Source organism: Scardinius erythrophthalmus, assembly GCF_964197995.2.
Source record: "Scardinius erythrophthalmus genome assembly, chromosome: 7".
Taxonomy (NCBI): Eukaryota; Metazoa; Chordata; class Actinopteri; order Cypriniformes; family Leuciscidae; genus Scardinius; species Scardinius erythrophthalmus.
This window is the reverse complement of record NC_138227.1, coordinates 8,439,952-8,452,715: the sequence shown is the minus strand read 5'-3', so window position 1 is coordinate 8,452,715 and position 12,764 is coordinate 8,439,952. Positions and strand designations below refer to the sequence as shown.

At 39.0% G+C, this 12,764-nt stretch overlaps 2 protein-coding genes across 4 annotated transcripts in view; one reads left to right on the top strand and one right to left on the bottom strand.

The window, feature by feature from the left end:
• wdfy1 (WD repeat and FYVE domain containing 1) overlaps positions 1-12,764 on the bottom strand; it is a 42,953-nt gene that overhangs the window by 11,209 nt on the left and 18,980 nt on the right. For 2 of the 3 annotated variants that reach the window (XM_081371129.1, XM_081371128.1), the window contains exon 1: positions 707-799. The exons of the other annotated variant lie outside the window; for it this stretch is intronic. In XM_081371129.1, the coding sequence (XP_081227255.1) occupies positions 707-709 (3 nt within the window). In that variant the 5' untranslated portion in view covers positions 710-799. Of the gene's footprint in view, positions 1-706; positions 800-12,764 lie in introns of those variants that run through there. 3 annotated transcript variants of the gene reach the window in all.
• dhrs12la (dehydrogenase/reductase 12-like a) lies at positions 1,974-12,178 on the top strand. The gene is made up of 10 exons (XM_081371138.1): positions 1,974-2,056; positions 5,297-5,430; positions 5,500-5,582; positions 5,921-6,016; positions 6,734-6,815; positions 6,916-6,977; positions 7,047-7,151; positions 7,791-7,881; positions 8,614-8,751; positions 11,342-12,178. Exons 1-10 carry the CDS (start codon positions 2,001-2,003, stop codon positions 11,455-11,457), a joined length of 963 nt encoding a protein of 320 aa, XP_081227264.1. The 5' UTR covers positions 1,974-2,000; the 3' UTR covers positions 11,458-12,178.

Here is a 12,764-nt window from a genome sequence, read left to right as displayed (position 1 = left end):
TATAAATACAGTATATATATGCATGCATATATATATATATATATGCAGACACACACACGTATATTATATATTTACAAACTTTTATCTTATTTGATAGCGCTAATGATAATGTAATAAACAATATTCATTAACATCTTTATAAACTAAAAACTTGATGCTGATAAATTAAAAATCATGTCAAAAAGAAGGTTGAGCACGACACTAATATAATGCCAAGGTCATGGGTTTGATTCTCGGGAAACTGTCCTGCTAATGTTTAGACTTTATAATATAACTGCTTTTAGACTAAAAATACACTATATGAATCATTTCACCTTTAATGACGTCCTAAAAATGAAGTATAGTTTATCCATACACACAGACATGCTTTTCTCTCTGGGTGTTGAGCAATGTGAACATGAAACTGCAAACCAAGAAAAGAGAGATAAAGGCAACAAATGCACCTTTGTCTTCTTGGTACAAAAAGGAAATACAAATGTCCCTCTTATCAGCAAAAGAACAGTGTTTGTGTGCAGTAAAACACAACAAAAGGTCCCAGACAAACAGCTCTACAGAAGGGAAAACACAAAGCTCTATCTGACCGCAGCCTGACACTCTGACTCTGATCTGATAGTTTGATCTGTTTGTGATGCTAATGCGAGAAAATGACAGCAACATTAATAACGAGACAATAATGATGATCAGCAGTTGCACATTGTGACCTCACCATCCTGAGACCTCAGAAGTCCTGATCGACCCTGTGTGGTTTGCAGCACGGGCTCATGTCTCTCTGTTATGGGCGCGTCCCCGCGACTCTCTCACCTCGCCCCGCTGTGCGTTTCTGTGTTCGTGCTCGCGCACAGGTGTGCACCAATCACAGGCGCGCACGGTCAGAAGGGGGCGGGGCAGAGATCTGCGCGCGTCGGTATCTGATTCACACCTGCTGGTTTTACCTGGTCAGGTGTGGCGAGGACATTACAGTCAATTCTCCTGAGATATTTTAAAATACGATTTGATAATAACGATTTAGGGTACCTGTGTAACCTCATGTGAGCCAAACAAAAACAATATAATCTAAACATTATAAACAAAGCAGTAGCAGCGCTATGTGTTTTATTGCCTATATTTTAAATTTATCAGATAACATTCTGTGCTTATCATTATCATTTAGGTCTATATAGCCTAGGCTACAGGCTTAATAATATTTAATGTTACTATCTTTGTTTTTCTAACTCTCTTTCTCACACACGCTGACACACACAGACACACACGTTATTGATCTCATTCTGAACAAATTTGCCTCAAGTAGGCTATCACTGTCAATCAAATCTTTCACTAATAATAATTTTGTGAACTAGTCCTAGATCAATAATTATCAAAACAGATTCGGATAGCTATAACAGGGTCATTTAAAATATGGGCGAGACAGTTTACCTAAAAACCTTAAGACGATTCTACAAAAACAATGCAATCTTTTATGGAGATGCGGAAATATGAGCCGTAATAACAGTTATAACGGTGAAAAATAGATATCAATGGTAAATTAGATGAAATGATTGGAAATGGTCTTTTCACTTCTAATTTAGACAGTTACAGTCTTGTTAAATTACACGTAGCCTAATGTATTTTAGCGCATGCGCAAAGGTACTTCGGTGATTGAAGCATTATTTTATTTTTTAATATACACTTATTATTAATAATAGGTCTTTAATTTAAATCGTACGACTATTATTACTAATACTGTGATATTGTCATTAAATATACGGTTTTATTTATCCTTAGGCAGCTATTGAATCTGTCAAACTGTCCACTACAGCAGGCACAAATGAATTGCTTTCACACATCTGAGAGTCTGAAGCGTGTCGTGTCGTCCATCACCGGTAGAGGGCAGGCTGTGTGGAGCCCCGGTGAGTGAGTGGCGTGGGGCTCTACGTGCACTCATGTGACCCCGGGGCCGGTTAAAAGCACCGGGAGCCTCCACGCGCACAGCGGGCGACCTGAGCGACAGCGCGGGCGTGAGAATGTCTCTGTACCGGAACTCAGCATGGTTCCTCAAAGGACTCACCGAATTCACCAAGTAAGAGCTGCACTGCTTCAAAAATAACACTTTATAACAACATTAACAAACATAATTACACACAATGCTTCATGGATGCACATCTAATAATATAATATCATATATAATATAATATGATTATACATTTTTAAAAGGGCTCATATCAAATTTACTATGATATTTAACATTTTATAATTAAAATGTTAAATATAATAAATGTTAAATATTGGGTTATATTTCAGTCATTCTACAACTGTTTATCTCTATTACCACGACCCAATCAAGTTTTTTAATAGAATTTATTTAATTCAATTTTTATAATGAATTCTGTATTTATACATGTGTCCTCATTAGTAGGAGTTTGATTAAAGATTATATGTACAAACAAAGTAGAACAAACAACATGTCGATTTTTTTCTTTTTTTGATAAATTTAAATTCAAATTTAAGGTCAGAAACGTAAAATTTTAATTTCAATTCATTTAAATATTTCAACATTTAAGATAAAAACGTCCAGCATTTGTCTGCAGGCCTACTTGGACATTTACTCCCACGTAAAATTATGTAAATGCTGTAATTAAAACATTAGCTTTTATAAATGTAAATTTTCTAACATTTAGAAAAAAAAATTACACTCTTACAACATTTCTTTAACACATTCTGCGAGCTCAAGTTCAACACAAAGATACATGTTGCTTTTCGTTTTCCATGAAATCCAATTTCACAAATGATTATAGTAATAGTTTATCTTTCAGTGGCCTCTGCATCTGTTTTGTCCTCCTGATACATTGTTACCCGGGTCGACCTCTCACGTCCCATAATGGGACACACATCACCCTTAACAGTGCACGCATTTACGGAGAAAAGCTTGTTTGCCCCCGGCACCTCCCCGCTCCTCTTCATCCCTCTTCTGGCCTGGCACGCGTGGACAAAGCCAGTCTTTGAGATGCTGATACCAGGAGCGGTGCTATCAGAGGACGCACTGACACTAGCTCTCATTAGCTAAGCCATGACGCAAGGCGGCACATTAGGACACTGCTTAATGCTTCTCATGGTTTCGCTTCAGGACATCATGATGCAAACAAATACAGAACCTCAATTTTTATATTGTACAAAATTAAACAGAACTCAACTCACCACAGACAGTTGAGAAGCTCTGCTTTAAGATTATTCTCCCATTGCCATGTGCTCCACCTTAAAGAGGACCTATTATGCCTTTTTACATGTTCATCTTTCTGTAGTGTGTAATGTTGCTGTTTGAGCATTATAATAAGCTCTGCAAAGCTCTGAGTTATTCTCTATATCAGTGTCAGTGTTTCTGAACTCCCTGAAACGCCTCCATTGTAGTCTTGAGTTTCTTCCAGGAAAGAACATGTCACAATATTCCTCATTTAAATAATTCCCACCCACAGTATATACAAAATAAAGGGGCGGGGCCTGGTTGAGTTAGTTAGTAGTGTCAGAGCCCATCTACGGAGAGCCTGTCCACTCCCTATTAAGTCCTATTGTACCGAATTTTGGTTGTAGTTCCACCAGAGTTCCACTGGGGGTGATCGCCCATGAGTGCAAAATGAATGGGAGTCGGAGCTAGACGGCTAAATTAGTCTCTTTCACCCGATTGCCGTTGAGAAATCTCAGATTTGATTGTAGGTTTTGCAAGTTCAACATGGGTTTTAGGTCGAAAGTTGAATGAACGAGTACTTATGTCCTTTTGATTTCTTACAGGTTGAGTTGTTGTTGCCCATAACACGCTAGCATTCTGCTAATGAACGCTGATAGGTCAGTGAAGGACTGATTACGACCAGAGATCCCGCTTGATGGCATCGTGGCATCTGAAGTGGGACCAGAAACAAACAAAACAAAAACTCTTCTAGCACGTGTATTTCCCTGTGTCAGCTGTGTTGTCGATGCCTTGAGAGAAAAGAAAGTGCAGAGCGCGAACGCACCAAAGCGACTGAAGTATTGCCGTAAAGCAGCATCTCTGGTCGTACGATGTGTATGACGTCATTGACACTTTAAAGACTTTTTAAAGCAAATAAGTGACCCAACACCCAGCAATGTGTAATTTCTTTGCATCTCCTTTCGAATACAATATTCAAATTACTAGACAAAAAATTATATCCTGAGAAAAGTGGATTTTGATGGGTATAGCGTCATAGACCTCCATTCATTCTGCACTCGCCTGCGAGCGCCCCCGCATGGACAGAGACGTGTTAGAAACAGTCCAGAAACCGGAAGTAACCAGAGAGTGCCAATTCTCTTCCTATTAGACATTCTCTGGTAGTGTGCTGAAACCATAGACTATAAAAAAAAGATGGATGACTTGTCTCCACTTCCTTCCACTGTAGAAAAATAAAACCAAAATATCCTAGAAATGGCCGTTGACATCGTTCAGCGATTACGGGCCCGCGTCATAGTTGTAATCCTGAGGTGGAGCCACAGTTATTTTTAGGGTGCATTCACGTCATGTCGTAATAACCATCATTACAAGATTTCAACTTGTAAAATGCGTTCACATCCTGGTCCTTGTAGAGCTTGTAATTACAACTTGAGCGCCTACTTGTACCACCTGACCGCTGCAGATTCATTTAGGCAATGATGTTGTTGCCTGTAGAAACGCATAATTCAACTCCGAGTAGAAAGTCACGTGTTGTCATCTCAAAATGATGGTAATTATGACATGGCGTGAACGCAGCAATATAGCATCAAATAACTAACTAAAACCAAACATACGTAAGCATGATGAGAACTATCTAAAATGACAGAAATCTTCTTCGGAACAAAATGAAGTTTAAGTCACTTCCGTGTTGGATTCAAGAGACAGACCGGAAGGTTGTCGCTTGGTCGAAACTCGTGGTTATGGTAAGGGCGTGGCTTTTCACAAACGCGCTTAAAACGTTTGACCAATCACAACACACTGGTCCTCCAGCCGACCAATCAGAGCACATCGTTTTTTTTTTTCAGAAGGAGGGGCTTCATAGAGACAGGAACTAGAGCGTTACTGACAGACTGGGAAGAGAGGAGCTGCAACAATGGAGAATATGGGGAAAATAATGTGTTTTTGAAATTTCAAACATGAAAACCTGTTCTAGTACAGCCCGAAAATGAAATCAAGACTTTGTAAAAGGGCATAATAGGTCCCCTTTGAAAAAGTGTGTTGTCAAATAGTTCAAAGCATGAAGTAATTAGTTAACTGAACTGATCTAGCAGTGTTCACTGGTAACCCCGTCACATTTCAAGACTAATTAAATGTGTGTCTCAGGGGGGCATTTCTGTCGGCGTCTAAAAACTTTGTTGAGAAAGACCTGGAGGTGTCGATGGCAGGTCGATCCTTCATGATCACTGGAGCGAACAGTGGAATCGGGAAAGCAACCGCCATGGCCATTGCCAAGAAAGGTGCGTGTTGGGAAAAACAGCAGTAGTTACTTTTTTAGGGCCGGAGTGTAACCTATCTTTTTCTTTAAGGTGGTACAATCCACATGGTCTGCAGGAACAAGGACAAGGCGGAAGAAGCCAGAGCGGAGATCGTCAAAGAGTCTGGAAACAAAGTATGAGTTTGTATTTGAATGACTGGGGTTTTTAGGTTGTGGTTTAGTAGCTAAAGGACACAGACGGCTGTAGAATCAAAACCTAGAAGCTTCCACCAACGTGCCTTTTTGAGCAATCTAACCGCAGGTCATGAGGACTGAACCTGCAGTAAAAATAAGAACGCATCTGCATAATGAAGAATGTGTGTAAATAAATAATTGACCATTTGTACACAAACTCAGTGAATCATTGAAATGACCCTCTTATTTATATGAACAGATTTACATCTCTATATCTGTTTGTAATGCAAGATGTTTTTATAAACTGCATGACTTCTGGCCTCTGTGTCTGGTTGCAGGAAATCTATGTGCATCTTTTGGATCTGACCGAGACCAAAAAAGTGTGGGAGTTTGCGGAGTCTTTTAAGAAAAAGTACAAAACTCTCAACGTCCTGGTGAGGCAATCTCACATCTCTCTGCTCTAAAATTACATATACACTATAGGGTCAAAAGTTTGGGGTCAGTCATTCTATTTTAGAAATTAATACTTTTATTCAGCAATAGGGATGCACGATATATCAGCCACCATATCAGTATCGGATATATGTTCATTTTTAATATGATCTTATCGGCCCGATAAGATAATTTGGCCGATATATTAAAGCCGATAAATAATGGATCATTTCCTTCAGCTGAGACTCTTCATGTTCGCCATGATGGTTTTGAAGTGCTTGAAAAAATGATTGAAATAAATTGATCAGAAGTGACAGTAAAGACATTTATAATGTTATTCTATTTCAAATAAATTCTGTTCTTTTGAACTTTATATTCATCAATCATAGTTTCCGCTAAAATATAAAGCAGCACAACTGTTCTCAACATTGATAATAATCAGAAATGTTTCTTGAGCATCAAATCATCATATTAGACTGATTTCTGAAGAATCATGTGACACTGAAGACTGGAGTAATGATGCTGAAAATCCAGCATTGATTTGAAAATATATTCAAATAGAAAACTGCTATTTTAAATTGTAATAATATTTCACAATATTGCTGTATTTTATTACTGTTATAAACTGCATACCAACCCCAAACTTTTGAATGGTAGTGTAAATATAACATAACCAGCCAATGGAAGTAGTGATCATTTGAGTGATTTGATTGTGACAGATCAATAACGCCGGCTGTATGATGACTAAGAGGGAGGTGAATGGAGAGGATTTGGAGAAAAGCTTCGCCAGCAACAGTCTAGGTAAAGATCTCTGACAGATCTGTCCTATTTCCTTTATAATATGTCTAACAGCTTACCAGACTGTTTTCCCCTGATCCCTGTGTTGTGTTGTGTTGTTCAGCCGTGTACATCCTCATCAAGAGCCTCATTCCTCTGCTGGAGAAGAGCCCTGACCCCAGAGTGGTGAGTAAACCAGAGACTGAGAGCGGGAGAGGGGGTCAGACGGGTCACCATCTCTCTCCTCTCTTTCAGATAACAGTTTCATCCGGTGGGATGCTGGTGCAGAAGCTGCGAACCGGAAACCTGCAGTCTCAGAGGGGCAGATATGACGGCACTATGGTGTACGCACAGAATAAGGTATATATATATATACACATACATAGTCAAAAGTAAAGCTTGTGTCCATGTACAGAACCTCTATTTGTTATGATGCCATTTGCTAGTTTATTCTTTTATGTTATTGAGCTCATTGTTTGATTACTGTACTTACTTAAAGGGGACCTATTATACAAAATTCAATTTTATAAGCAGTCTGTAATGGTAAAAATCGACCCACTCCTTTTTTATATAATCCCAAAAAATCTGCGTGACATTCTCCAGGTTTGTTGCTGCCGGAAGTATCCGAAGCATGAGCTGTAAAGGCTCCGCCCTTTTCTGTAAAGGGGGCGGGAAGCAGCGGCTCATTTGCATTTAAACGCAAAAAAATTGTGTTTGCTCACACCCAAATAGGGGCAAATTTGACAAGCTATAATAAATTATCTGTGGGGTATTTTGAGCTGAAACTTCACAGGCACATTCTGGGGACAGCAGAGACTTACAGTATATCACATCTTGAGAAAAGAGGCATAATAGGTCCTCTTTAAAGTATTTTTGATTAGTTTAATTATTGTAAAAATGTTGCATGACTTTTCTGTTTCTCTGATTTAGTAGCTGTTTGTTACTTGAGTGACTCTATCAGACGTGACTTCAGTGTTTTCTTCATTCGTTGTGTTTCAGAGGCAGCAGGTGGTGATGACGGAGCAGTTTGCTAAAGCTCATCCCAGCATCCACTTCTCTGTAATGCACCCCGGATGGGTCGACACGCCAAGTAATCGCAAACGCATAATCATCATAAATTGAAATGGCGGAACTGTGCATGTATGATTACAGACGCAGTTTCCAGAGACTACATGGAATATTTTTGTTTAAAGCTGGCATGAAACAGTAGTTGCATAACTCAGCAGTTCAGTCTGAAGATACTAAAGGAAACATCTAGAGCATTTTCTAAGCTTTGACCTGCAGAGCAAACATTGCATTTGCACATGTTGCAATGGTAGCTGTCATAGATGAAGGGAACTTTGCATAGCAGTGCACACTAAAAAATAAAGATTCTCAAACATGTTTGAAAGCCCTTTAAAGTCGGCATGAAATGGAAGTTGCAATAGTCTTACTCAATAGTCAGTAGTCTTCCATATTGTGACGTTTATCTGAGTGAAGCGGCTTCTCGAACAAGAACAAATGTAGGGTGGGGCTTGATTTTGTCCATGGGGAATTGATTGGATGGTTGTGGTTTGCTATTGGTCGATCTCATGTAATTGAAAGGTTGCCCCGCCCTCACGCCAGTTGATTTCATGGTGACTTTAAACAATAAACTGCAAAATTACATTTGGTCAATTGTTTAAAATAGAGCATCTAAAGCATGCAGTTTCCATCACACTTACTGTATACATTTTAACCTGAAAGCTTGATGTTGAACAAAAAAATGAATAGATGTTATTGTATTTATTTAGACTGATTTGCTGACATCTAATGGATATGTTCTCGCCTCTTGTTCTGTTAGCCATAGCGAACGCGATGCCTGATTTCCACAGCTCTATGAAGGAGCGTTTGCGGACACCGGAGCAAGGGGCCGATACGGTCGTGTGGCTCGCTGTGTCCGAGGCGGCCGTCAAGAATCCCAGCGGGGGGTTTTATCAGGGTGAGCAAACACACACACACACACACTGGCTGTGTTGCTGCCTACATAGGCAGCATGCTAACTGCAAATTAAATCGCATAAGTGACAGAAATCTCCACGTGCCACACAAACAGCACTACTACACAACTGATTGCAATAGAGTTTGGCATTAACAGGTTGCTAAAGGAAAAAAAAATGATATTGCATTTTAAATTTGATTAATCACCTTTTGAATAGATATTTTTAGGTATTAAATTGCTCAGTTTATTGTACTTATATAAAGGCAACATTGCAACTTGTGAAGACAGAAGTCGCAGAATGCAATTTGAAAAGAAATTGTTGGCAGGATCAATTTTATTTGTAAATATGCTATTTTCTGTTACACTTTATTTTAAAGTTTCAGTGTCACACTGTAATTATAGATTTATGCACTGAGTAATAATACTTCACTACATGTACTTAGTATAGGTTTAGGATTAGATTTGGTTTAGTTTCATGTAATTATGCACAATTTATAGAAATTACTATAGTAACATCATGTGTTACCATATTTTCACCAGAACTGAAAATTAAGTTCTGTGTAATTATAAACATTATTTTACTCAACATTTGTGCATTTTATGTATCTTTATACTTAGAGTATTGCTGTATGAGTATATCAACATGCTAAAACTCTATTGGAATCAGTTTTGAGTTTATTCCTCAATGCTCCTTGTGTGGTGCACAACATTGTGTGGTGCCAGTGTGCAGTGAAAGCGAGCTGCCGTCTTTCTCTCCATCTCCTCCAATAAGGCGCCCGTCTGTTTCAATATAAAACAAGTGAGCCTTTCAGGAGACAAAGAATGGATGAAAGACGTTGATGGAAGCAAGAAAAGCAGGAGTGGTACAGAGAAGATGAAGAGAATACAAAGATTGTACAAAGGAAGACTGGACAATGAAAGTGAATGAGAGAATGAGGATGAAAGGAGAAGGAAGGAGCGAGAGAGATGAAGAAAGGGAAAGCGAGTTGGCGGAGCTCCAGTGCAGCTGTAGTGGGCAGAGCTTCGGTATCAGACACGACCGCAGTGACTCAAGACGACCTTTTGAAACAGGGAAACCAAACAGACGATAACAGAGAGCGCTCACGTCTTCACCGCCTGAGTTACTCAAGCACTACTCAGTCTTTTAATACAAGACACTATAGTTGATAGGGTCAAAATTAAAGAGGCCATATTATGCCTTTTCACAAAGTCTTGATTTTGTTTTGGGCTCTACTAGAACAGGTTTCATGCTTGAATGTTCATTATTTTCTCGTATTCTCCATTGTTGCAGCTCCTCTCTTCCCAGTCTGTCAGTAACGCTCAGTTTACTTCCTGTCTCTATGAAGCCCCTCCTTCTGAAAAGCACACTGTGCTCTGATTGGTCGGCTGGATCAGCACGTTGTGATTGGTCAAGCACTTCGAGTGTGTTTGGGAAATGTCCTTCCCCTTACCATAACCTCGAGTTTCAACACACTAACTCAACCAGGCCCCGCCCCTTTATTCTGCGTATGAATTATTTAAATGAGGAATATTGTGACGTGTTCGTTCCCGGAAGAAACTCAAGACTACAATGGAGGCGTTTCAGGGAGTTCAGAAACAGTCAGCGCGTTTCCATTACAGATTTGCGCAAAACTTTTGCGATTTTTTTCTAAATGTCGACAAAAAACAATTGCAAAATAAAGGTGTTTCCATAAACTAAAACGTAATTTTTTCCTCTTGCGAGAAGTCATTACAAAAATCATGGCGACGGATGTTGGTAGTTGTATATCCCAGCCACTGCACTGGCCATTATTATTAATGGAAGGAGACGTATGTGTGCTATCTAAGCATTAATGGTAAGGACCCTTTACTTAGAACAGTTGATGTTTCTGGGCGTTTCTAACTCATTTCTAATTTGAGGTCTTGATTGTGGCATTTCTTTGAGGTTAAGAATCCAATATTCCTGTAATTCTTTTGTCTTTTATGAATTTAATAAAGAACTCTGTCTCGTCTTCTGTCCACACATACCGCGTCATCTACGTCAGGTGACCTGTAACCGTTTTTTCATTGCAGTTTCGCGAAATATTTATTTTTTCGAATTGCCTGAAAAAAGACCTCATACGAGCGTAAAAACTTTTTTGCGAAATTGCCGTGTTTCCATTGGGTGTATTTTCAATTCGCAATTTCAATTTGCGCAATTTGAAGGGTAATGGAAACGCGGCTAGTGACACTGCTATAGACACTATAGTGACACTATCTATATTTAGGTTTGATGGACCAATACAAATGAACCATTGCAAAACCAGATTGGTGCACCACTATTTATGGTACATAGAGTCATATAAAGTTACCTAGCGACTGTAGCTTCTGCAAATACTCACTTTCTGTGGCATTTCCATGGTAATGACGACTTCCTCGGTTGGTGCATCTTGCTTCAGGACGGCATATATTCAGAGAGGATTATCATTATCAGGATTAACAACTTCAGATTCTGAATGGAATTCTCTCAACTCTATGTACTTAATTGATTCTTCAGCCAGTAGGAGTCTTTTCTCCAGATGAATATGTATTAAACATCCTAATGTCTTTGTGTGTGTTTTTTCATGCATTAGATCGGCAGATGGTGTCGGCTCATCTTCCCTTGGCCTGGACACACAGTTCACAGCTGGAAGATCAGAAATTCATGAGCGTCATGGAGGATCTGGCCAAGGGCTTCCAGCCTCACTAAATACACTCGCATTAAACAACTGCAACACAAAAAAAATGTAGAACACTAACACTGTAACTGTTTAGACACATTATTCTCACTCGTAAAAGCAGTGTGAATGTACTTACAGTACCTCACAATAACTTTTAGCTGTAGATTAAAATGTCCTCCTGAGCTCTGAAAGACTGTTTTGCTCAATAAATGCTTAAAAACGTTTAAGTCTTTTACCACAGTGACTACTTCCTGTTTCTTCCTGTCCTACTTCCTTGTACATTTCAATTCTCTCCTATCATTGGTCACGCCAGACGCAGGATTCGTTCTTTTCCGACAGCTTGTTCTGACACCATGTGATCAATCTCAGCCAATCGCAGTGCGTTCTCACTGTGTCGGTGACTCCAACGAATCAGGTCAATCAGGTGGGAACCCGTTCTGACCGGAGTCACCCCAGCTGTCAATCACTCACTCACGGCCAATCACCTGGTGAAGCACAGGAAACTGTGGGAAAGGACATTTCCTGCTTTTGGGGGCCTGTGATTGGACGCTTCTTTGGTTTGAGTGTGTCACCTAATGTTCCAGAGAATGAGGAAGTGATGTGTAGTTTTTTTTTTTTTTTGTTCTGACAATAATGTATGATTACATTCCTACATATATAGACTGTGTTATTAACCATTTAACCATGACATGACTGTAATTTCACACGTTTTCATCAAACATTAATAAATATCTGTGAAGGTGTGATGGTGTATGTGGGAAAGCGAATGCATATTATTTTTTCATCCCATCTCATGTCTTTTCCATCACTTTTAGGAGTTCAGTAGGATTTTAAGAAACTTAAAAATAAAAAAATAAACAATTTTAACATGCAATTCAAATGACTAGGAAAAACTATATACCTTGCATCATGTGAGATACAGCTTAGAACTTTATTGTAATATTTCGTTCAATCTCTGGGCAGAAACTACCAGTCAGCATTAAGACTTGTGTCAGTTTTCATATTAGCGGCAAGAGATTTTCGTATGAAAAATACATATGTTTGAGCGTTCCAGCACAGAAGCTCAACTTTGTACACAGAGAGAGAATAATACTTAAGTACTACTGAAGTAAAGCAAGTCTTAGAAAAAAGAACATAGAAAAACAGGTCTCAAAGTCATTTAGAGTTATTTACAGTTTTAGAGTTCGATCATTAGAAGCGTGGTGAAATGTACAGTGTTTTCGATGTCTGAAGATAAAGAAAACAAGTTTTTCAATTTTACATGGTGGTTAAACTGAACTGTGATCTTAGCAAAACGGCGTGACAGTTTCAGTAAAATAGATGTTAAAGAGATAGT